Source organism: Diachasma alloeum, unplaced genomic scaffold, assembly GCF_001412515.2.
Source record: "Diachasma alloeum isolate Michigan unplaced genomic scaffold, Dall2.0 Dall_scaffold_00539, whole genome shotgun sequence".
Classification (NCBI taxonomy): Eukaryota; Metazoa; Arthropoda; class Insecta; order Hymenoptera; family Braconidae; genus Diachasma; species Diachasma alloeum.
In genome coordinates this window covers 594,086-620,615 of record NW_021680671.1, presented here as the reverse complement: position 1 = coordinate 620,615, position 26,530 = coordinate 594,086, and the positions used below count along the sequence as shown (strand labels likewise).

General features: G+C 35.5%; 1 protein-coding gene across 1 annotated transcript; it reads left to right on the top strand.

Moving 5' to 3' along the window:
- On the top strand, positions 1–26,530 carry LOC107042938. Its single transcript, XM_015264198.1, has 7 exons — positions 1–258; positions 5,119–5,235; positions 5,333–5,695; positions 14,307–14,582; positions 16,869–18,097; positions 19,611–21,181; positions 22,655–26,530. The coding sequence occupies exons 1-7, from the start codon at positions 34–36 to the stop codon at positions 22,726–22,728; spliced, it is 3,855 nt and encodes a 1,284-aa protein (XP_015119684.1). The 5' UTR covers positions 1–33; the 3' UTR covers positions 22,729–26,530.

Sequence of the window (26,530 nt, the reverse complement as noted above, 5' to 3'; positions counted from 1 at the left end):
AGTTATTCGGTGGAAGTCAGTTATGGAGAGGTTATGAGTGCGGCTGATACGGCGCTGTCAATTTCGGTCAAAATGGCCCCAGGGCCGGAGAATAGACAGGAGCCTGTGGCACCTGACAAGGAACAGGATGACGGAACAAGTGGTGGTGATGGGGGAAATACTGAGAGGAGTGATGATACCGCGGTCAGTGTTGTGGGGGGTGAGGGGGTTATCAGTGGAAATAGTACGATCGAGGGGGGTACAACGGGGGAGAAACAGGTGAGAATTCGAGGGATTTTATTTGGAATTTATTGGGAAGAAGGTTCTCCGTGGTTTTCAGTACTGATGGATTTTATTGTAGCGTTGAGGGAGGTTTTATTCTCGGGGGAAATGAAGGTTCTGATGCGTTTGGAGCACTATCCGCAGGGAGGTGCTCCCCTGGGACATGCAAATATCTAGAAGCAACAGGAGAATCTCAAGATTTGAGCTGGAATTTTGTTTTCTGAACTTTATTTTTTTTTTGAGAATAAATCGAGTAGGATGACCTTTTTAATCGGAGGACACGATTTTTTATGTTTGGAGAGGAGTTCCGGCTTGTAGTTAGTCCCTCGTATAAGAGGATTTGCCAAATCGGGATCGTTATTTATTCATCAAATACGCGGCAATCTGTACAGTCATCTGGATGTCACCTGGTATAATTATGCCAGAGTCGTTAAAATTCCACATTCTCAAGGCTCTTTAATTTCTCGATCTATCGGATGAGGAGATAGTTATACATCTCGAGGGGCCAATGAATTTTATTGTATTTGAATTGCTCTTCTAATGGTTTTTTTATTTGAGTGTTTTTTCAACCATTTTGGGTCAAATCATGCAACGGATAGTTCTCACACCAACGGGGGTTGTCTTGCGGCTATTTACGTTCCTGTTGAGGCTCATATTCTCAGTATAATGGCGGCGGCCATGCCGAGAAGTGCGCGCCGCGCCCGCTTCGTTGTGCGATAGTCACCTCCAACGTTCGAAACACCAACAAATTGAAAAAAAAAATTAAAACTGAAAAATCAGTGGTTTTGAATATGCAGTGTTTATTCAGTCGTTCTCTCGAGGATTTGTTAATTAATTTATGTAGTTGATTCGGTGTCAGTTTGGGGCTTAATCATCGTTAAACATTGAAAATCAATGAATTAAAATTGGTGATGTAAAAAAGAGACGAGCGATTATAGAACCTGAGGCTCGAATGACGACCTGGGTGCCCTCTAAAAATATAAATTCCGTGCCGGCACTGTGCACTCACTTCTCCTTTTGCACGTAAGTTCCTTCCTCTTTATCCACTATCCACTACTGATGAACAAATCGAAGGGAAAAAATACGTGTTGAATTATTCATGAAATAAATAAATAGCACCAAGTGTCCGTTTGAATTAGTTGAGAGAGAAAAAAATGACAAGTTGCACCTCGTACTGTGTGAAAATGTAAAAAATGAGGATTCAACGAGCATTTAGAACGTTGAATTTTGCTGATGGGAGGAACGTTGGAGTTTATCACTCGCAAAATTTCTGACATTGGGACACTGACGGACTGTCTCTGTGGTCGGCGTTTTATCGTCACCAGATAATTTCTTGGCTACCAATCTCTCTCTCTCTCTCTCTCTCTCTCTCTCTCTCTCTCTCTCTCTCTCTCTGTCTCCTTCTCCCTCCCCTTCTTCACCCCCTTTTTGATAACAAAAGCCAAGTTTTTTGCTTGCAATCTGAGAAATTGTTGTTTTCTCGGAGAATTGGGGGTCTGAGGAATCGTGACAATGGCTGCGTTATATTATGTCATTATAAAAATACACAAATACTTCAAATTCATGGATAATTGTGTGTCGCAGTGTCGTGGGTACAGAGACATTTTTTTTCAACCGTCGCCACAGCTCAGATCGCAGCAGATCCAATAAGTGAAACCCTTAAAATTCTCACTGCTGTGTGTGTAGATGGCATCTAGTGTGTCACTGGTTTTTTTCTTTTTCTATTCATTTTCTTTTCTTTATGGGGAGAACATTATTCTGGAGAATTCGATCGAGTTTATCTTCGCCTTCCCAATTTCATGACTGAAGAAGTCGAGGGGATTATTTCATGTGATATCATGGTGGACCATTACAAATGGTGCTGTAACACTTATTCTATTTATGGAATGACTCCAAAACTTTGGAAAGACTCGACACACTTCCCTTATTAGCCTCTTGAATCACTGGAATCGTGATTTTATTGCCATATAACATCACAAATTGACTGTCTCTGGTCTCACTCTGGTTGAGAATAGGGAAATGTAAAGGGAATTGATAATCGATTGTGATTGTAAGTGGTTTTGGGTATTGGGTATTTATTGTTTACATCATCGACGGGGTATATTGCGTGATGAAAGTGTTACATTCGGGGCAGAGCAATGACAGGGGAAAATAGTGTATTCTGGAATCCAGTGTCATTGCTGGCCACATATACAAGCATCCATTACGTAATAACACTTTTTCTGCTTTGTAATCGTGGGTATTTTTAATAGATATACAACTTGGAATTTTTGTAGTTTTTCTTTTGTCAACTCAAGGTTTCGTATCAGTTATGTTGCTTTATTACTTGATCTCGTGTTATTGGAACGTTTGAGAGTGACCAATCGAGGGGGAATTTAATGAAATGACAGAAAGTCTTGATGACTCGGGAATTTTATTTTTGAGGCACGCTTTGGAAAACTCTATAGAATGAACCTGCTTCATGAATTTCCTATGGGAACTGTTGAATGAGTTATTTTCATGTGATACTAGGTTCTCTATTAAATACCATTCTATCAAGAATTTGTTGTATAACTTTTGTCGTATAGGAAACGTTCATTTTTTTATGAATAATTGAATGACGTGATGAGAATTCTCATTGACTCAGGAATTTTTTTTTTAAGGCATGAAGTGAAAAATTCGGTCCGATGGATTTGTGGAAGATTAGGAATTTCATATAGGAACAATTCAATGAATTTTTTCCCTGTAGGATTAGAATTTCTATCAGATACTCTCCTGTAAGGAATTTTTGGTTGAGCTTGTCGTATTTGAAATGTTACTTTTTTACGAATAATTTAGGGAAATTATGAAAACCATTGTTGATTCGAGGATATTTTTTGACAAACGGAAATCTAGGAACAATCAATAAGAAAGAAATTCTATAGAATGGATCTAAAAGGATTCATGAATTTTCTTTACTAAAAAAGGAAATAAATTTTCTCACGTGAGATTAGAATTTCCACGAAATACTCTCAAATGAAGAATTTTTGGTACAACTTTTTGTATTTGAAATGTAACTTTCCGATGAATAATTTAGTGACATGATTAGAATGATTGTTGGTTCAGACATTTTATTTTTGGAGAATAAACAAATAAAACAATGAATGATAACAATAATAAATAAATTCTGTGAAATGGATCTGGAGAGGAATCATGAATTTTCTGTAGTAACAGTTGAGTGAAATTTACTCATGTGGGATTAGAATTTCCATGAAATACTCCCCTTGAAGAATTTTTGCTAGAACTTTTCGCATTCGAAATAATAACAATTCTCGTTGGCCCGGGAATTTCATTTTTGAGACACGAATTCAAAACAATCGATAAGATCGATCTGTAAAGGATTCATGAATTTTGTGTAGAAAGCAATGAATGAATTTCTCTCATGTGAGACTAGAATTTCTATTACATCCTGTTATAATGAATTTTTGTAGGGAAAAAGTAAAGTTTTCTACACATACGAAAAGCGCCCATTTTTTTGATGGATCGAATTTTCTCAATAAGTATACGTATGCAGAATTCGTGCATTTTCTACAGGGACCCCCACTATAGAACGATGCACAGGACAGAAATTCTGACGGAAGTTCACTACAGGAAAAATCCTGTAAAAAAAAATTCTATAAATCTTGGTTACGTAGAACCAGAATTACTAGGGGAGAGTGGGGCAAAATGAAACAGTTGAAAAAAACGATTGTTTGACGCAATTCAACAAAAACAAAAATTTATCAACTTTTGTTTACCAATATTTTCTATTAGTGGGACTACTAATTAGAATAATAATTTTCCATTCAGTAGAATGGAATTATTGAGAAGTTTTGACGCGAGAAGATATTGTCAGTGGATTAATTGAAAAGAAAATATAACGACAAAATCCAAATTTCAGAGGATGACCCAGGGGGAGACTCAGAGGAGGAAAAAGGAAAATTTAATCCTGAATTTCAATCGAATGAAAAAAAAAGTGTAGTCCCTCTAATCTAATAAATTGAATTATAGATGAAATATCTCGTAATACTTGAAAAGAAAACTGGATAAAAGTAGTGAACATTAATAATATTGTCGTCTCGATATAAGAAATATATAAAAAACTTTCCGGAGTTTTGAATGAGGAGAGAACATAGTCTTACCGATTGACGAGGCCTTAGTTTGGCTGCTGGATAGTCAGGGGACGTTGAGATCGAGATCTAACAGGGGAGTGGGATTCATTTGTAGAGGTAGTCGCTACCCTTTATAGGGAGTTTGAATATTAGTGATATTTCCGCATCGCATGTTCTTTTCTAGCGCATAGAAAGTTATTATTATGCGTATTCCCCATAATGAAAAAAGCTAATGAACAAAAGTTGATAAAATTTTTTTTTCCTGGAATTGCGTCAAATAGTCGCTTTTCGGCAGTTTCATTTTGCCCCATTCTCCCCTCATAAAGTACTCTTGTATGAAGAATTATTTACAGAATTTGCCGCATGGGAAATTTGACTTTATTTAGGTTTTCAATTTTTCACAGATGGAATTTCCTAAGTGAGAATTCCCATCAGATATTTCTGCGGATAATTCGAACAATTGTCATAGGCACTACCTCAACAGGGCGGAGGAGGGGCGTAAAACTCCGAATTCCAATATTATAAATTTCATGTACGCGAAATTCCATAAATTATTCTTATGCAGAACCTGAAGTTTTTATTCAATTTTATTTTGCTAAAAGAAAGATTCTAATAAAACAGAAATCGAATTTTCTTCTGTAAGGAATCTTGCATAGAATTTTTCGTATAGGTTGTGTCCCAATTCTCTATAAGAATTCCTATGAAAAATTCTTCGATCACGATGAAAAGATGGCTTTACTTATTTCAGGAGGAACCAGGTACCTTCTCGACGTTGAACGAGAGAGAGCTGCGAGCGCTCCTCGAGGAGGCGTTTAGCTACAGGGGTTCCACCAGGGATCGTGAGGGAAAGTCGAATCTATTCAAAGTAATTAAATGAGAATAATAATGAATTAACGTAACAACGTGATGATCTGAAGGAAGTTCAAATGATTTTCTATGTTAACTCCGACTATTTTTTAAAGGAACTTCTTCAGGAAGCTGAAGTCGATGAGACTGAGGAGGGACGTCGTGTGGTGACGAGCACTAGATGCATACCAGGGTCAAATAGACGTCGTCACAAGCGTGACTCGGTTTCTGAAAGGCTGACTCACGGTGGTTCATTGCAAAATTTGGCCCAACCGATTAGTTTTGAATTTGACAGTAGCTTTGCCTACCTCACGTCTGGTTCCAGTCACACATATGGTGGTGGCAGGAGAAAAGGAAAGAAACACACCGGACCTAGTGTGTCAGCGAGACAGAGGGAGGGTGGTTCATTACCCTCCAATGTAAACGCAACACACAGTCTTGCACCACTTGCTAATCTCGATTTACTTTTCGACAAAAAGGTAATTTTATCGACTTAATAACAATTCAACCGTGTTTAATTCTTCCTTATTCCTCAACTTCTCCCAGCCGTAACGGTCATCACAGGAGTTTAAGGGGATACGTCGGTGAAATTTGAAAGTCTTCAATGGGCCTTAGGACGCAGAGTAGGACTGAAAATTGAACATTGTAATCATGCGTAATCCAATTGTTATGAAACAATGAATTTTTAGTACTATTCTAGAGGCGCGAAAAATTCATGAAATTCAAAATTCATTTGTTCATGATATATTACGAATAAAGTAAAACGGATGCTTAACTTTATTCTTTGGAGTATAACGAACATTTTGAAAATAAAAGCTAAAATCATGTGAAAGTTACGACGCAAGGAGCATTTTGAAGGTAAAAACAGGAAAAAATGAACTTTTTCGTGGTTGTACTGGGCAAAATCGATCGGGTCCGAGGTTTTTCCTAGTTATTCCCATATTTCGTCATATATTACAAACTGGTCAGAGTCCCAAGGCCCAGTGAAGACTTTCAGATTTCACCGATGTATCCCCTTAAACGAATCTATGAGAAAGAAAGAATCATAACAAAACAATTTTCTCTGTGCCGACGTTTCGAATTCACTAAGAGCTATTCATCAGAGCAATTTATTCAATCTAAAATGAAATTACAAAAGAACAGAATTTAACCTGTCATTCTTACACAGTAGAAAGTTAAATTATCACACTGTATCTTAGAACAAACATACAATGACGCTTAATAATAATTTTATCTAAAAATTATTCTAAACGTTCTAATATTTTGTCCTCAACTCGCCTCAGCCATAACGTTCATACATGCGGTTTCAACAATCGAGCATGACGAATACAAATAATCTTCTTTCAAATGCTAACGTTTGCACCTCTCAAGGAACTTCTCATCAGGGAAAATGTATTCAATGTTTGTAACCAACCAAGAAACATTTTTTTCAAAATGAAAAGAAACCAATTCAATAGCGAAGCATTCAAACGATTTAAGTCGACTTAGCTCTTAGCCAAGTGTTCGAGGAATATCTCTGAATCTAAGGGTGATAGAGAATTTTCTATAATAACATTTTTTATATCTTAATTCGCTCTACAAAAAAAGGTTATAACAACAATTCTGCTATCTGCCTCAGATCACGAGATATTCATTGAAAACAGACTAATAGTCAAAATCGACTCAAGGATATCCAAGTATTTTTTACAGTTTAGTACAGACCACACTATGTAGATTCAACCATTTTCAATGATCAAATTTATTAATTAAATTGTGTGAGAAAAATTTGAAAAAAATCATGAATATTCAGTGTCATTCAAATTACATTTTGCACAGAATTAATATTTTTTTAAACATTCGTGATTTATAAATAAATAATTGAAATTGTTCAAACTTTCGGAAACCTAATTTTTTTAGGCATAAAATCGATTTCTGGTAAAATTTTGGATATGAATAAATTTGTTACGATTTCGAACAAATGATTTTTGTGGTGATTGACTATTTATAAATTATTTATAGAAAATGCTCATAATTTACAAAAGTTGCAATTTTTTAATTATTAGGTGTACAAATAAGTTTTAGGACACTTTGTAAAAAATTTAAAATTCATTTTCGAAAAAAAGTAAACTACATTTATTCATCAAAATAATCTCCATCATTTTGAATGACCTTCAGCCATCTGTTAGGTAATTCACGGATACCTTCCGCAAAGAAAGTTTCATCTTGCGAGGCGAGGAAATTATCGACCCATTTTTGCACTTCTTCAAATGTTTTGAATCGCACATCAGTCAATTCGTTTTGCATCTTCCGAAATGAGTGAAAATCAGTTGGAGCTAAGTCTGGTGAATACGCCGGGTGTGGCACAACTTCCCATCCAAGAGCCATTAACGTATCTTTGACCGGTTTACCCACATCAGGCCTGGTGCTGTCATGGAGCAATTTTACTGGACGTTTTCCTTTGCCAGTAAATGGACCTTTTTGTTCAATTTCTTGGTACAATCTTATTAATTATTGACGAGAGCGATCGGCAGTAACTGTCGCCAGACTTCAAAAGTTCATAATGCCTTTCATATTCCACCATATACACAGCATGATCTTCTTACAGTGAATATTGCGCTTCGGTGTCGATGTCGTTGGCTCCCCGGGGTTAACCCAATGATATTTGCGTTTTAGATTATCAAAATAAATCCACTTTTCTTCGCCGGTCACAATTTTCCACAAAAAAGACTTTCTATGTTGCTTATTGTAAAGATTCAGACATATGTCAAGTCTGCTATCTTTATTTTCTTGAGTCAAAAAGTGTGGCACCCACTTTGTTCCTTTTCGAATCTTTCCCATTGCGTTTAAGCGATAGGAAACGATCTGTTGAGTTACTCCAAGCTGTTTTGCAAGTTGTTTTTCCGTCTGGCAAGAGTTTTCATTCAGCAACGCTTGCAGTTCCTGGTCATCCACCCTTACAGGGGCCCCGGTACGTTCACGGTCACTAACGTCGAAATCACCTTCTTTAAATCGCTTATACCAATACTCACATGTACTTTTAGATACAATGTTGTCCCCAAGAACAGAACAAATCGATTGACATGCTTTCCTAACAGTTTTTTCCTTGATTGAATTCATAGCGAATGCAATGTAATAAATAGCTTATCGGTCTGCATGTTTTATTCACAGAATTTAAGGTTATGTTTATGACTCCCTTATGTTTTGATACTACATAACAAACCCCACCATATCATATGTAAGCGGTAACTTTGAATTACTTTCATGACACGGAATCGAAGTGTCCTAAAACTTATTTGTACACCTAATAACTTTTCACTTTCAAAGTATTTTTTGACAATTTCAGTCGTAAGGCAGCGCTTTACAGATGCTGCGCGTGCGTGAATCTCTAAAATAATCTCTAAAATAATGTTTGTCACTCGACTGGAATAATGTTCTTCGTCACTAGGTCGAAAGAAACTTATAGCGAATATGAGGTTGCAGCACGCGCCGAAGGCGAGGTCTGCCATCATATGAGCTAGAAAAAATACTATTTTACGGTTTAAAATGAAACCTGATCCATTCAAATCGTACAATTTGATATCGGGAGATATGGATGATTGAAGAAGATCGATTTTATCCCACTCTTCTTCTGTGTTGATTGTAGAATTATCCAGGAGGCGGGTAGTTTTAGACGAAAATTTTGAGACTTTTTTCGCTGATGAAGCTTAGAATAAAAAATGTTTTATGATTCTAAAATCAATTATTATCATGATGAGGCAAGAGATTATGCGAATTATATGCAAATTATTCTGTGAATATCTGCAAAATCAGCAGCTTTAAAGGGAAATGTCGAAAGCGATTTTCTGTAGTTGAATAAATTTTAGACCAAACGTCTGCCGATATTTTTTCATAAAATCACACATTTCACTATAATTAATCAAGATTTGATAAGTAAAGATAAAGAGTCAACTGAGAACTTGAATTGAGAATTTCTATACAGATTTTTTCACCAATATCTTTCGAACGATGGGGTTGAATAAATATTCAATTATAATAATATCGTTTTCCTCTAATCTCATTCACTATCACGATGAATCAATATTTAACAGTGTGAGAAAAATCGACTCAGGAGATTATCCCAACATTCAATACCAATTGTTTTGTGGATATCTCCGGCTTAGTGAAAAATCTCAGAAGACTTTTTTGTCACCGAATAAATTTCTGAACAAGAAGGCTCTTCGTTATCCCGTAAAAGCACTGGTCATCAAGATAGATCAATATTTGATAACATGAGTAAAATCGACAGAATAGATTATCCAAATACATAATAGACAGTATTCTCTGAATACATTTTTTAATAAAGAATATCTCTGCGTCTGCCCACAAAGTTGCTGGTTATAAATCTAAATCAATATTTAATGAGATGAGGAAAATCGAAAATGAAAAGTTTATCTCAACATTCAATATAAATTATTCTGTGAATAAATATGTTAGGTTTAATGGAAAATGTCAGAACGCTTTTTTTGTTAATTTTTCACATGCATCTATGACCTTTAGCCTTTCTACATTTAGGTCTTTTTGTAGTGGAATAAAATGTGGGAACTCGACTCAGGGAATAATCCGAATATTTATTATAAATTATTCTGTGGATATTTTAGATTTAGTGGAAAATGGCAGAAGAACTTTTTTGTAACTGAATGCATTTCTAATAGAAAATATCTCTTCGTTTTGCCCTAAAAAAATTTGTTATCAAAATGAATCATTATTTAACAAAATGTGAGAAATCAACTCAGGAGATTATCCAAATATTTACTACCCATTATTCTGAGAATATCTCAGCTTTAGTGGAAAATAGCGAAAAGCTTACTTCATAAATTTTTCAGATATGACCTTTCAGCCTTTGACTCAGAAGCCTTTTGTGCATTCAACAATTCTAACAGGAAATGTTTCTTTATTCTTCCCTAAAATCACTTCTTGCCAAGATCAATGAATATTTAAGAAGACAAGGAAAATCGACTTAGGAGATTATTTAATACAAAATTTGTAATTGAATACAAATTAATCTATAAATATCCCAAATTTAGTGGACAATAACAAGAGATCTTCCTGATAACTGAATAAATTTCCAACGAAAACTGTCCACATTTTCTCCTGAAACCACTCATTATCAAGATGAATCAATGTTTAACGAGATACGAAAGATAGACTTCGAACGTAGATTCAAGAATTGTTGACAGCCTACTTTACTAATATCTTTCGAACTTTTTTTATTAGAAAGTAAATGTCGAAAGACCCTTTTTTCATTCCACAAAATTTCCTACCAGAAATATCTTACGAAATCTTCCTCCAAAATTACTCATTCTCTAACTATAGGTCTTTTCATTTAAGAATCTAGAGGAAATATTAATTCCGTCCTCTGAACTATAAAAGCTTCGCAAAACTAATTAACAAAATTCTGATAAACATAATCATTAATAGCCATTCATTTGAGCCTAAATAATGAGTTACACTGACAGAAAAATTTTTTGTTGAAAAAGAGTTTAATAAAACTCTTAACTCTTTGATTAGAAAACAAAACTTTCGTCAATAGATTTTGCCCTTGTCCCAAAGACGAGGATAATTTTTTTCATGACGCGAAAGTGACGTTTATGAGAAAGTGATTTCTCAAATCTAGTCTAGTTGAGTCAATTCATTCAATAGTTTTTCAGCCTCAAATCCAAAATATTTTAATGTAAAGGCCATTTGACTGTGAACCTATTGCCTCTCATGTTTCGAACAAGTACAAAATCTCTTGACAAAAGGTTTCTTTTGTCAGTGTAAGATATTTTCTTCTTGTCAATTTTCGAGCAATGAGTTTCTTGATACAAGTGAAAGCCTACTTCTCAAAAAACTTTTCCCAGTGTACACCAAATAGTTCTTACGGAATAATTCTTCTTTCCTGAAAAGGAGAATGATTTAACTTCATTGATCATTTTATGACTTCATACCATTTTGAAAACGACAGTAGGCGCGCTATGATACTTTCACAAAAAATTTGCAAGGTAGTAGGATGTTAACGGGCCAATCGCTGGGCGGTTCACGCTGCCGAAATTCTAGTTTCGTGGTAGGATCTAAAATAAAAGAATCACCTAAATGAGGATATGGTGGCATCTATACCTTCAAGAATGTTTTAATTCGCGAAGAAAATTATTTTAAGTGAAAATAACAAAACAGAAAATAATTAAATTAAGAAATAGTTGAATGCAGCCAAAATCCCTAATTTCTAGACGACTAGGCCATATTTTTTTTATTTATTAAATGTCAATCAATAGAAAAAATAATTGTTCACATGATTATACACGAGTAATATTATCGAAAGGGGAAATAATCAGTAGAATGTTCATTTTATTTATGGAATATTCAATGCAAGTTGTAATCGTCCAGAAACTAACCCCCGTCCAGAAGTTGACCTGTTTGCCCTATAGGAAATATACCTTAAAATTGTAAAAACCCAAAGGGACTATCTGTATATGCCTCAAGTAATTATCTCGCATCCTCCTGGTGTAAGAAAATGTCCTTCAGAATGCACCAATAAATTTATTAAAAAATTTTGTTGGTGTAAATCAGTAGTCATGAGAGATTCTCTCATCGCGCGCTTAAAGTTAGTGGGGAGACGTGTTACAGCTTCGGGTACGCTGATCGTATTAGTGAGGGAATACAGTGAGAACCCAGAGCACGAGCCTCTCTCTATCTAGTGTGCCCGTAACGTGAGAGATTCCCTAAAGTGCGTCTAAAGAACGGGAGGATCGCGCGGCTACTGATGGATTAAAAAAGTCAAATATGTCCATTTGAATATTGAAGATATCGAAGTACCTTTCACAGTTTGATATGAGCTACACTGTGGATTCAGAGATTTACAATCATTGAATTTGGAAATTAAGGATATCCAAGTACTTTGGCTATTTTTTCTCCAGTGAAATGCTTTCCTACTTTTGTAATCGAACATCAGAGCTTTTATTTGAGCCCGAATTCACCCCAAGTTTCCGGACATTTTGCAATCGTTTAATTGTTAAACTTTGCAGTCTCTGAATTTGTATCTCAATATTGAATTGTTTTTTTTTTATTGTTATTTTATATGGCTTTGACTCGGTTGAGTATATTACGATGATGATCAAGACTTCAAATATGGTTAGATCTCAGCATTCTTCCCGACCGAGATTTGAACTCGGAACCTTGCGCACGTAATATTGAATTGTTAGAAAAAAATTTTTTAATCTGAAAAAAAAATTAGAAAGTTTACTTTTGGAGGAAGATCGTTTAAATAATTTAAACATTGCAACTTTTGAAAATCACGAGCATTTTCTGTAAAGAATTTATAAATAATCAATTTTCCGCTGTAAAAATCATTTGTTCGGAATCATAACCATTTTAGTCATATTCAGAATTTTATCAGAAATCTACTTTATATCTAAAAAAGTAAGCTTTCCGAAAGTTTAAACAATTTCAATTATTTCTCTATAAACAACGACTGTTTAAAAAAATAATAATTCCGTGCCCGATGTAATTTGAATGACACTGTATATTCATGATTTTCTCAAATTTTTCTCATACAATTTAATTGACAAAGTTGATGATTGAAAATCGTTAAATCTATAAGGCGGTCTCTACCAAACTGTAAAAGATAGTTAAACGGTGTGGAGAAAGTTTGAAAAGAAAATTATGGATATTCAGCTTCATTCGGAATACATTTTGCAACGAATTTAGTTTTTACAACATTACCTTCTTATCAACGACTAATTACGGAAGGGTGGGGCAAAATGACAATTTTACTTTTTTTAAAATGTTCATAACTCAGAAATAAATGCATCAATTGCGCTCTCCTTAGGCTCATTACCAAGAGGAAGAATTGTGCTCTGCATTACCCCCGGGCCATCTACTCGGTCAAGCCTTAGATGCTTTTTAAGGTATAAATTACATGGAAAGCAGGATGCTATAAGGTTTGACCGAGTAGATAGCCTGAGGATAATAAAGAATATGAATATATACGGTCGAAATAATTCCTTTCATTCTAAGGAAGAATTGTGCTTTACAAGGAAATAAAAGTTATTCCGTTTCCGCAACTGTTCAATGAATTCTTAACATTTCAAAAAAAGTTATTATTTTTTCTTTACAATTTTTCTTGTCAATTTTAGAGCCATGGGTTTCTTGATACAATTAAAAACGGACTTCTCAAAAAACTTTTTTAATAATAGGGGAGAGTGGGGCAAAATGAAACAGCCGAAAACGACTATTTGACACAATTCAAGCAGAAAAACATTTTTTTTAGAAACTTTTGTTTATTAACTTTTTTTTATTATTGGGAGAACTGATGAGAATAATAATTTTCTATTCGTCTTGTAATTCAATTGATTAGATTAGGCTGATTACAATTTTCTCTCTTCATTCGAGTCAAATTCAGCATCACATTTGCCTTTTTCCCCGTCTGGGTCTCCTCCTGGGCCTTAACTTTGGACTTTGGATTTTGCTGTTTCATTTTCTGTTCAATTAATCCATTGGAAAAATATTCTGCCGTCAAAATTTCTCAATAATTTTCCATTCTACTGAATGGAAAATTATTATTTTCATTAGCGCTCCCAAGAATAAAAAAAAGTTAACAAACAAAAGTTGATTTAAAAAAAATTTTTAATAAAATTTTTTTTTTTTGCTTGCATTGCGCCAAAGAGTTGTTTTTCTATTGTTTCATTTTGTCCCACTCTTCCCTAAATTGATTTATAATTAATTTATAAATACATCAATTGATCTCGTCACCAAGAAAAAGAATTCGTGCAAGAGAAAAAAGGGTACTTAAAAAGGAAATAAAGTTATCCAGTTTCAGCAACAGTTCAATGAATTATTACCATTTCACAAAAAGTCAATCGTTTTTTCTTTCAAATTTTTCTTGTCAATTTTCGAGCCATGGGTTTCTGATACAAGTAAAGATGTACTTCTCAGAGAACTTTTTTTGCCTCAGTGTACGTTTACCAAATTAATTAGCTAAAAGTTCCCATAAATCAAATGAACTTAAAATGAAACGGCCGCCTACACTCATAATCAACCGAATTATGAAACAGAAACTAATCAATTCTTTATTTTCTCCAATTGTTACAAAATCAGAAGAGCTTCTACGAGGAGAGAGCATCATACGACTGGACAAACAAGGAAAAATCAAAATCCCTGGACAAGCCGACCTACGGTTGTACCACCAAAAAAGAGGACAAGGATAAAGATAAAAAGGACATTAAACGTGATACAACCGTTGCTAGTATAGCGGTCAGTGATATTGAACCAGATAAAAAGTGTTTAAAGGTGAAACAAACGACAAATGAGATGCTCGAGTCGGACAATCCACCGCCAGATTACAAACCTGAATACATGGTAATTGATATCGAGGTAAATAATATCAGTTACGATTTCATCCTGTCAAAGGGAATGCAATTCAATACCCCGTAGGTTTCGCTGACAACCCAGTCCCCCAAGAACCCTACGAAGAAACGTATGAAATCATCGATATTTTGTGGTTTAATGAAGTAAAGAGACGAGTTTCGCCGATGATTCAGTCCCCCCCAGAGGCAGCTAAACTCGTCCCAGCATGGAGAAAAAAAGTTGGAGAAAAATTGCAAACAAGTGTGAGACGAATAGTGAATTTCAATAGCGAAGTGCTAAAACGGTATAACTCAATTTTGACTACGGACCCGTTTTCAATCAATATCTCGGAATCTAAGGGAGATAGCAAAATTTTTGTTATACCCTTTTTTGTGGAGCCGATTGAGAGCTACAACAAATGTAATTACGAAAATTCCGCTATCTCCCTTAGATTCGGAAATATTACTAAAAAACCCAACTGAGAGATGAGTCGACTTAAACCCTTTTACCACTTCGCTACTGATTTTTCTCCGCTGACTCGGGAAAATTGCCTTAACGTGAGGGTAATTTATGCCAAAACTGTAAAATTTCCCATTTATTCCGGCAAAAATTATCCCATGAACGTCAATAATTACCCAATATTGCGTAATCATTCACATTTCTGAATATGCGGACGATTTTTTTACCAAACGCGCTATGCTAAAATTTTACTTCTGTCTGTCCCCACATCTTTCACACGGGAGTCAGAAAGAAATACCTTATCGGTACGTGCAATTTTTGTTTTCAATATTTTTTACAGAGAACAGTAATTTTTGCATGCATCAATGTTTTTTGTTACCGAACAAATACGCAGCGAAGCGGTAAAACAGTTTAAGGCCCGAGTGGATTATTTTTTGAAAATTATCTCGATTGTTTTTCCTTCTTCATAATGTAAAATGTATCACAATTTCCATTGGATTTTACATCACGCAGGAGTCCCTAAAAATTATGATTATACAACTAAAAAAAAATAGAAAAAAACTAAATATTTTCAAAGAGTGTTTTTAATAAAGATTAAGAAATAAGTCCGATAGAGGGGAAATAGTGAATGGATAATTTATCATAGTAACTAACGGTCTGACAGCCACTGACTACTGTGACAAATGACGACCTAACATCCATTAGATACATCAAATTATTAATTTGCAATTTCCTCCCTATTGGGTTAATTTCCCAATATTATTCAAAAACGCACTTTAAAAATATCCAGCTTTTTTTTCAACGTTTTTTTGATTGTACAATCATAATTTTTAAAGACTCCAGGGCTAAGCAAAACTGAATAGCAATTGGAGTAGATCATTTCAGATTATCAAAATAAAAAAAACAACCAAGATCACGTCCGAAAGATAATCTGCTCGAGCCTTTAGTCGATTTTGACTATTGGTCAGTTTTCAGTAAATATCTTGGAATTTAAGGCAAATAGCAATAGCTTTTTGTAGAGTGAATTAAGAGCTACAAAAAAGGTTATTATGAAAATTTCGCTATCTCCCTTAAAGTTAGAGATATTTTTCGAAAACTCAGCTAAGAGCTAAGTCGATTTTAAGGGGAGACTCTTATGAGTTTTAACAGTCGCAGGCTATTGGAATGAGATGTTTCATACAATGAACAACGATTATATATGTCTAAAAATTCATAATCCGTGAAAAAAAACTAATTGTACATTGTTCGTTGAAAATAGTCCAGGACCTCAGACTTTTGTGCTAGCGAAATTTATTTTAAGGATAGTTTTTCTGCCTATTTTACGTGAATGGCGCCAATTTTTATATTAAACAAGACAAAATTAGCTGTGTGGAAGTTGAATTCCAAAAAACTAAGTCGTAATTGCTATTGTACACTTTTGTTTTTAATTTTGAAAAAAAACCTCTGTAGCTCAAAAATTGGAGGCCCTGGACTACTTTTAGCATTTGAAGCGTCTGCGAAGCAAACGAACAATAAACCATTGATTTTTTGCCCTAATGATTCGTTTTTAAATATACGTAATCGATCTTCAATGCATGAGAAATCTCACTCCAATAGCCCGCGATTTTTAAAACTCATAGTAGCCTCCCCTTAACCGAGTTACCGCTTCGCTACTGAAATGGCAAGATATCCTCCGCAAAAAGGATTTTTTCTTGAATTACAATTTCGCTCCACGATAACCTTTCGTATATTAAAATTCACCACGATTTTCCAGATAATTTTCATCCAACTTTTCTCTCCGTGCGAAACACATTGAACGCACAGAATAAACATTCTCCAGGGAAATAAATCCCCTAAAATATTCTCTAACTACAGGTGAATGGATTGAGCGACAGAAATGTGGTGACCTCGGGTGCATCGAGTGGCGGTACACAACGACCCCACTCAGCCCTGGACATTAACGACGATGAGGGCACTGAGATGAAGATCATTGAGCCACGCAGACCCATGCAACTGATCTCCCGTACACATTTCGAGACAGTCCAGACCCCTGTTGATTCAGGTGTTGATTATTCACTTCGTGAACACAGTGGTAAACAGGATAAACCAAAGATATCATTTAATGGCCCCGAAATATCTGGCACCCTTCAATTACAATCGTACAACAATGTCAAGTGCGTTGTCAATGGTACAATGTCAGGTGGACAGCAGGGAAAAGTTGGCTCAAGTATTCTACCAATAATGCATTTGCCTGCAATGGCTGTATCGAGAGCACCAATGCAGAACATAGGAATTATAAATAAAGATGGAACGTTGATTGATAAAAAATCACTGGATGAGAATGGTAATGCTGTACAGGGGCACAATGGTGAACGCAAGAAGACACGTAGAAAGCACACACAGGAGCCAAATGTCATAGTATATAAGGCTGAGAATGTTGAGGGGCATCAGGGAAATGAGGACATCGACAGTCTTATTAACTTCATCGAGAATAAAGAGTCTAAAGGGAAAAAGGGCAAGACCAGTGGGGGAAGCACTGTTAAGGTGAAAACATCCACTGGGGCAAAGCCTCGCAGCAGGGAGAAGGATTCCAAGCGTGAACAACTGCCGTCGAAGCTGCAAAAGTCAAATTCCCTCGAGGAAATATCAAAGACTAAACTCGAGGATCTCACAGCTGAAAAGAGCAGCTCCAGTGGATCGAGCAGTGTTTCAAGTCAACATGGATCTGTTAATGGGACACTCAGGCGTGCTAAACAACGCAGCACCGGGGATACTGTGGCTGATTGCCGGGGGGATAGGAGATCCTGGGGCACTGAGGAGGGTCAGTCGATATACTGCAATGATATTGGAGATGAGTATACTAGTACCGCGAGGAGAAATTCTAACCGGAAAATTAATGCTGAAATTGAACAGGAGCCAGAGTTTTTGGTTGTTACGAAGAAGAAGAAGAGTAAAAAACAGAGGAGAAGCTCCAGTGGGGGGAGGGCACAAAATTTGAGAAGTTCAGCGTCATATTTGCCGAGGCCGAGGGGCTTTACTAATGAGTATAGAACACCACTGTCACCCGAATTGAGGCGGAAGAGCGCTAGCAGCATGCCACCGAGGTAATTATTTTTTTATCCCCTTTTCAGTGATTAGAGAGTACTTTTTTTTCATCTGCACTGGCTCTTATGCGATTCACTTCAAGTTCATCATTCACCAGTCATCAATTTATTAATAATTAATCTGAGTTGGTGAATTGAAATGTTTATGAAAGTAAAGAGAAGCGTTTGAAGAGAAAGAAAAGAAGCATTTTTTAATACGTCTTTCATTTAGTAGTGACGTCTTTTCATTAACTTTTTGTTTTGTTTGAAACTTAGTTTATTGTTCTGTGGCAAACGCAGTTCAAATACAACGTATGGACAACATGGAAATGTAAAACTATAAAAGGCGTAACAGCCATATAGTTGGAAATCAATTGAATCCAATTGAATATAATTCGCAATGAATAAAAAATAGATGACAAAAATAGATTCAGTAGTGAAATGATGAAACAAAAATCCAATTTCTCACCCCATGAATGTGAAATTATCCCAGTAATGGGCGACATTAGAACAAAATGCCACGAAATGTTTTTTACTTTTTCCACAAAAAAAAATTCCTTTAATATTTTTCCAATAAAAGAACTTCATCCAGATGATTTCAGGCTGAATGAAAATGTAACTTCACTATTGACTTCATTCGTCTATTTTTTATTCAAGAATTATCCGAAGAGGTAATCACTCCGAGAAAACTTGTACATTGGATTGTATGACTTCGATAATTAATGGGTTCTGAAATGTTTTCTGGGATTTCAAAATACTTCAGAGAATTTCACAGTATTAAAAAAGAAGTTCAGATTATTTCAGATAATTTCAAATGATTTGGAAGGTTTCCATGACACTCCAATGACACTCTCGGAAATTTATGTTTCCAAGTGATTGCAGTGGAACTTCCAAAAGTGGGACAGTTCACATGTCTTTCTCCGTGTATTGCGATGAATTCGAAATGAGCTTTGTGAAGGAATTCAGGAATGAAATTTTTATTGAAGTAATAAGAAGAAGGGTTTGAAGAGAAATAAAAGAAGCATTTTTTAACACATTTTTAATTCAATAGTGAAGTGTTTTCATTAACTTTTTGTTTTATTTGAAATTTATCTTATTGTTTACTATATTAGTTTATTGTTCTAATATATAGTATATTTAAAAGGCGTAACAGCCATATGGTTGGAAATAAATTAAATCCAATTGAATATAATTCGTAACGAATAAAAAATAGATGAAGAAAATATAGATTCAGTAGTAAAGTGATGAAACAGAAATCCAATTTCTCCAGTTACACCCTGAGAAATTTACATTTCCAAGCGACTGCAGTAGAATTTCCCAAATGGGGACAGTTCACATATATCTTTCTCCGCATATTGTAATGAATTCGAAATGCGATTTGGGAAGGAATTAGCTGAGAATTTAAAAAAGTCATAAAATTTCTGAGATTTCATTTGATGTTCTATGGAATTTCAATATCACGAGTGCTTACCTCTTCATAATTATCCTTTTACATCACAATTTTCATAATTCATGATTTTAACATCTGTTACAGTGACAAATCAGACAGTAGTGATCTCGACTCAGTTCACTCACTCCCAGTGACATCAAACACAAAACACAACATGAATAAAAATCCGCCATCATCAGGCACACCACAAGCCAGTTACGCCGACATTGCCCGCATGGCAACGATCAATATGTCACCGAGTTCCGTCCTCAATATCTCGACAATGGTACCAAACATGTTGAACACTGGAACGTGGCCATCAGTGCCTGGTAAATCACCATCAGAACCAGACAAATTCCCCCAGGACTACTATCCCAGTCTCGACGAGCTTCAACAATCTGATCGTAAATTACGCCAACAAAACTTTGCCAATTCCAATCACGTGCAGGGATTTAGTTTGAGTTTTGATAAGCCACCATCGCCAACAAGCACCAAGGCGAAGAATGCGTCAGAGTGTAAGAAGGCTGAGGCAAGGGAGGAGGCTATTAACAAGAAGATTCAGGTGATAAAGTACGTGCAGGAGCAGAAGAACTTGACTGCTAACACCAATCACAGTGTTCATCAGAGTGAGGCACCAGTGACCCCTAAGCTCAAGAATGCTGGAAATAATAATTCCCTGGAGGAGACAACGGAGACGAGTCCCAAGGATCCCAATGCAAACATCAGAATTACGAATTATCAAAGATCAAACAGAAGGAATTATCAGCAGACACCACCAGTGCCCCAGACTCCTGTAGTACAAATGGACAATGTGCATCTCAAAAAATCCCCCCAGGATGACCTAAAGAAACCTCCAACTCCCCAGCTCGAGGAGCCACGAAAACACAATCCAGTGACGTCTGACGATCACCAGGAGGCAAAACCCAAGCAGCAGAATCCAAAGTCTTTTTCACACAGCCAAAGTGAGTCTGACCCACAGAAACCCATCGCGAAGATAGAGAGAACGTCAAAAGGCCCGGCAAAAGAGCCTGTAGTCACGTCTCAGAAAGCAGAACCTTTGAAAATAATTAATAATCCCAATCAAGGTTTCAAGGAGGACGAGGGTGACACCAAGAAACCAAATAAAATTGTAAACAAGGAGAAAGAGATCAAGAGTGAGGTGCCTTCCACGAGGAAGAATCCAAGACCAGCTGTTATTCTGATGGATGAAACGTCGTCAGATCAGTCCAGGAATAATGACTCACCAAGTGAATTGACTTTTGGCTTTGAAGTTAACGAATTGCTCCTCCAGTCTGAGGAGAGTGAGGAGAAGGTGGAGACACGTCAGATTTTTGTGCCAGAACCACCGCAGATATTCGACAAACCACCACCCAATTTCGATAGACCACCTCCAATCTTTGATAAGCACATGAGGTACGAGAAATTTCCACCCAATTTCCATGTACCACCACCTCATCCACATCCAACTATGATCGTGCCAGCAATTCCCTACGTTGGATACTCACAGAGGTTTCATCCCCCTGCCAATACTTATATACCTGGACCACCTCCTGCTACTATCATTGAGAAGTATCATCAGCCCAAGGAGGACTTCTCAGCGAGATATGTGGCCCCTGAGGAAGCTGTCAATGTGCAGAATTATAATCATGATAAGATTGTTAGTTTTGTTGGGCATGGTGAGTACTAAATTTTTATTCATTCGTTGAATTATTGGAGGACTTTGTATCGAAGTGATGGAACAGCCAAATAAAGCAATATTTTGTTTGTTTTTTTGGTTGAGGTTTAACATCACATCAACAACTAGGTTATTAGTGAGGGGCTCTCGACTCTCTTGTCGTTAGAGCTCACGACTATTTCCTCTATAACTTGCAGATTATGATGTTATGACAGTATTTCAAGTGAATGATCAGAATGCAATCACACATGATGGTGAGAATCAACTGTAGTCAGTTAGGTTCTCGAGACTCGTGAATTACTAATATGTTGTCATACATGATGATGTGAATCAGCTGTAGTCAGCTAGGTTTCCGGGATACGCGAACTATCACTATGTAGGTAGACACGATGGTGAAAATCAACTGTAGTCAATTAGGCTCTTGAGACACGTGAAACTGTAGGCTGTATGTATATGACTCTCGGTATTTTAACGGTTTATTTAAAAAATTCTTAATGGTCTCCTTATATTATTTAACTAATAAATCAAAGAATCCAGAAATGATTCGCCGGTGTCAGCCTTCTTCAAAGTCAGGACTTCTGACTTTGTAAGCGGACACCTTACCGACTCCGTCATACATCCGACTAAAATAATATGTTGTTTTCAGATTTTAGAAGTCTTAAAATAAGATTTGTCGAAAACCTTAATTTGAGTTTTTGGAGAAGCTTTATTCACAATTTTGAAAATTTCAAACAAAATTTTTCATGTCAGTATGTGATTTTTATGTTTTACATAAAATTTTAAAAAAATCTTAATTTGAACCCGGAAAGTCTTAAGTTGAGACTTTCAGTCTTCGAGTTGAGTTCTGAAGTTTCAACTTGAGACCTCTGGGAGTTGTAATTTGAGATCATAAAGCCCAAAATAATTTTTTTTGTGTGAATGTAATGTGTGAAGAAGACACATGTGTTCACGATGCAATTGTTTCAACACAAGAAGAAAATTTCCTTTACCTTTTTGTAAAGTATCTTCTCAGCTAGAGAAAAAGCTTTTTGATATTTTCTTCTAAAAATACTAATGAAATACTTCTGTCAAGTTTTTCTATTAAAAATTAAATTACCCTAGCATTAAGAAATCTCAGGAAAAATATACGAAAAGACCTTTGTTGCACAAAAATTACGCAGCGACAAGAAAAATTTTTGCCATTTTTTTTATAGAATCACTCATTATCGAGAGAGCTTCGATATTGATGAGATAAAATATTTTCATCAAATATTTTGTTAATCATGCAATTATCTTTAGACTGAGTAATTTGAGGAGAGAATGTGAAGAATTTTCCTCAGCTTCAACGGAGGTCCCTTGAGATTTCCTCTTATCATGATAATTTCATTATCAATTAAGTAAAATGACTCAACCAATCAAGTTCCATCACTTCAGTACTTTATAATACGTGATTCCATGTCAATGGATTAACAATTTTGGTTGAATTTTGTTACAGCGTGGGACGCAGTAATGCGTGAAATGCCGGTGACGGCAGCGACTGGGCGGGTCCAGTACTATAGTGGTCAGTGAGATAAACTCTCAAAAAAAGTTGATAACTGCTTCAAATACAAAAAGTCTGTGACTTTTATGACTCTGTGAGATGCGGCAGATCTTAAAAAATCGTAAAGTACGTGAACAAAATAATGATAAAAACTAAAAAATAATGCGGGACTGAAAGATACGTGTGATCACTACAGTGTGGGGTCTGATGTAAATTGAGGCAGAAGTGGCGTTTAACAGTGCTTTATAAGTTTCCTCTTTATTTCATTTCTTATTTTATATTTTTTCCTCTGTGGACTCAGTGAGGACTGAACTCCTGGGTTCGCCAGACTGTATATAAATTGTAAGATGGTGTCGGGGGGAGTACGTGACCATTTAAATGTGAGAAAAAAAAATGAAGAAGAAACTTAAACGTCGAAGTTACTGCAGTTGGTGTTTAACGCCATTCAGTCATATTGCAGTGGGGGTGGAGGAAAAAAATTTAATGAAATTCGACCTCAACAACGAACTTTAAGGTTTAAACAAGAAGTAATGTACATAACGCGAGATCTGGTATAGTATTTTCAGTAGTAAACGAACTTAAAAAGTGAATTTTTACCCCCCCTCCCCCCGCCCCAAACCCCTCAAACCCCAGGAGAATCATGTTGGAGTGACAAGACACTGGTTTGTCTTGATAACTATTTGAGAGAATAAATTATGGACACTGTGAGTGTATTTAATTTATAAGAAAATTAAAAATTAAACACAGTTGATGTGTTAATAAGTGGATTATCATCGACCTTGGGTGAATAATCCGGAGGTGAATATCATCGAGATGTCACTCGATTATGTGAGGCCATAGAAGAGCTTTTACTTGCCCCAGTGTGATTCGTCCATCATGAACAGAGTAAATAAATATCAAAGTGCATCACTCTAGTGGATTACAAGTGTCAGGTGGACGACGCAATAGGCACAACAGACGAATTGATAACAGCTCTGTGTATAAATTATCATTATTGTGTGATTGACTGTATATTTCGATGATGCTTCTTCCAGCTGCGGTGAATGATTTTTCAAATCATGCGGGAAAATAATGGCGAGAGATCCAGAACAATTTTTATTCGAGGCGAGAAACAATTTACCATTGATTCGTGCAAAATAAGGACTGATTTTCTCTGGATTCTTTTTTTTGAATAATAGTGGGGAAAGTGAAAGGGGAAATTAATGGAGAGAAAAATTATTAAGAGTACAGAGACAGTCATAATGTTAGTTGGGATTGTGGCGGTTAGAGAGATGCTATGAAATCATAATAAACGGACTCGCTTATTTAATTAATATTAAATAAAACTAATATTATTGGAGAATTAAGAAGTAAAGGAGAAATAATTAATAATTATGATAGAACGCTTGTCGTCCCGCGAGCTATGCTGGGCTGTGGACACGAGGGCAACAGTCTGGGGACACTTGTGAACCCTCGCAGGAGGCGCAGGACGATGTATCGGGGTCCATGGTTACTGCTTGAGTGGGGCAGGGGAGCGATGTGAGAGTACATGCCACTTCACTGCGGTGAGAAGGAAATTATTTTTGATGAGTTCACGTTTTTTCGAGGGGAGAAATTATTCATCGGGAGCTGATAATTTCTAAAGGATTCAAAATAAGTTCCATGTACCAGAATTATGTCACGGTAACATATGTATCACGGCCTTAAATGAATCGGGGTGAAAACATGAATATTTTTTTATTGAATAGAATGATGAAAGGCGAAAATTGGATAAAAATCAGTGGATACTCATTCTTTAGTTCTGGGAAACTATGAACGAATGAGAATGCATAGATGAATTGCATAAAATTACTTTATTGCGTCATTATGCAGATGTTATCAAACGCCTATAACTCCTTAATTTTTTAATTATCTGTCAAACTAAAAAGATTAGCGATTTGTTCTTTATTTAGTTTTCATGCATAACAATGAAAGAAATTCATGCAAGATCCCAATTGGAAGAATGAATGATCATCGAGAAATTGGATTCAAAATAAATTCCATATAAAAACATTATGTCACCATGAAATAAGCATGATCGTTACGGCCTTAAATGAACTCCATCAATATTCATTAATTTCTCATTGACTCGAAAAATACTCCATCTATGTGGAAACATGAATATTCTTTATTGAATACAATGATGAATGACGAAAATTGGACGGCAATCGATAGATACTTATTCTTTCGTATTGAAAAATAATCAACAATTGAGAAGCTATAGATAATTTTTAAAAAATTGTATTTTTAGGTTCTCATGCAGACATTATCAATCGCGTATAACTGATTATGTTTTTCATTATGTGTCAAAATAGAGAGGCGAGGGTAATGTTCTTTATTCAGTTTTCATCTACAACAATTAAAGAAATTCATGCGAAGTCTCAATTTTGAAATTTAGGAGGAATCAATGATCATCGAGAAATTGGATTCCAAATAAATTAAAACATAATAAAGAAATTATGTCACTGTTAAATAAGCATGATCGTTACGGCCTTAAATAAACTTCATCAACATTCATTAATTTGTCATTAACTCTAAAATGATTTCATTTGTGAGGAAACATGAATATTCTTTATTGAGTACAACGATGAAAGACGGAAATTGGACGAAAAACAGTAGATGCTCATTTTTTCGTTTAGAAAAATAATAAATAAGAAGCAATGGATAATTTTTTAAAATGCATTTTACGTCATCAAACAGGCATTATCAATCGCCGACAACTATTTTTTTACGTGGAACACAATTCGAATTTACTAGGTATGATCTTAAAAATATCCATCGTCAAGAAATAATAATTTCTCTCGTCATGAACTTTTCAGAAATAATTCTTTCTTCCATTGTAGGAGAAATTGAACTAACAGTTCAAATCAGACTGGATTAATTTTTTTTGTCGCTCTGGACATGGAGAATGGTTTCCGAGGGGAATTTCAGTGATGAAAATTATTCGGAAGTTTCGACTTTGGGGGAATCTCTTGAGTGAATGTTTACACTAGTCGTTTTTGCTTTCGAATGGAAGCTTTTTTTTTTAATCAGAGATTGCGAGTTTGGGGTCGCGGCTGAAATTCTTCAGGTTGGAAATAGTTATCCTCTCTGCAGAGCTTTGAGAAATTAAATTTTTGTTATCTATCATTCGTCGATTAAAAGTTATCGACATTTTAATCAACTTTTGCTCAGCATTTCTCAGTACTGATCTTTCATTTTTATGACTATAAAAGAGTGAAACGTAAACTATTGTCTTCATTTTTGGGAGCAGAAGTGAGCATTTGGAGTGGTTTATTATTGAAAAGTTGAGGATGACTGTGTAGCGAGTGAAAATAATTACTAAAAGCTTAAGTGGTTGAGGTTGAAAGTGTGACCCGCTGGTTGGGTCTGAACTGCGTTTTAGAGTTATTGCAAGTGTGCCTATCGCCCCCAATACAGAATTATTCAATCAATGCATTATGAAAATCACTTTTATAAGACTCGACGTAGCTTCTCCTACTGATTTAATTAAATGAGAGAATTGAGGATGACAATTGTAGGTGTAAATTTGTCTTCCTCGAGTATTTTTTTTTCCTCTTCTCAATCTCCAATTTCGAGCAGTAACCATGCGAACGATAAAACATAGTTGATGAAAACAAAAATTGTACCGAGAGAAACCGAAAGAAAATAAAAATTACAGATTAAAAATGACAAAATCCATAACGTAAATAAAATAAATAACGGAGTTTAGAGCGGGGAGAATAAATATTACCCAGAACACAGAAAAAGAAAATAAAAAAATTAAGAAAAAATTAAAACACAAAAAAATGAATAAAAACCATAAAATTAAAT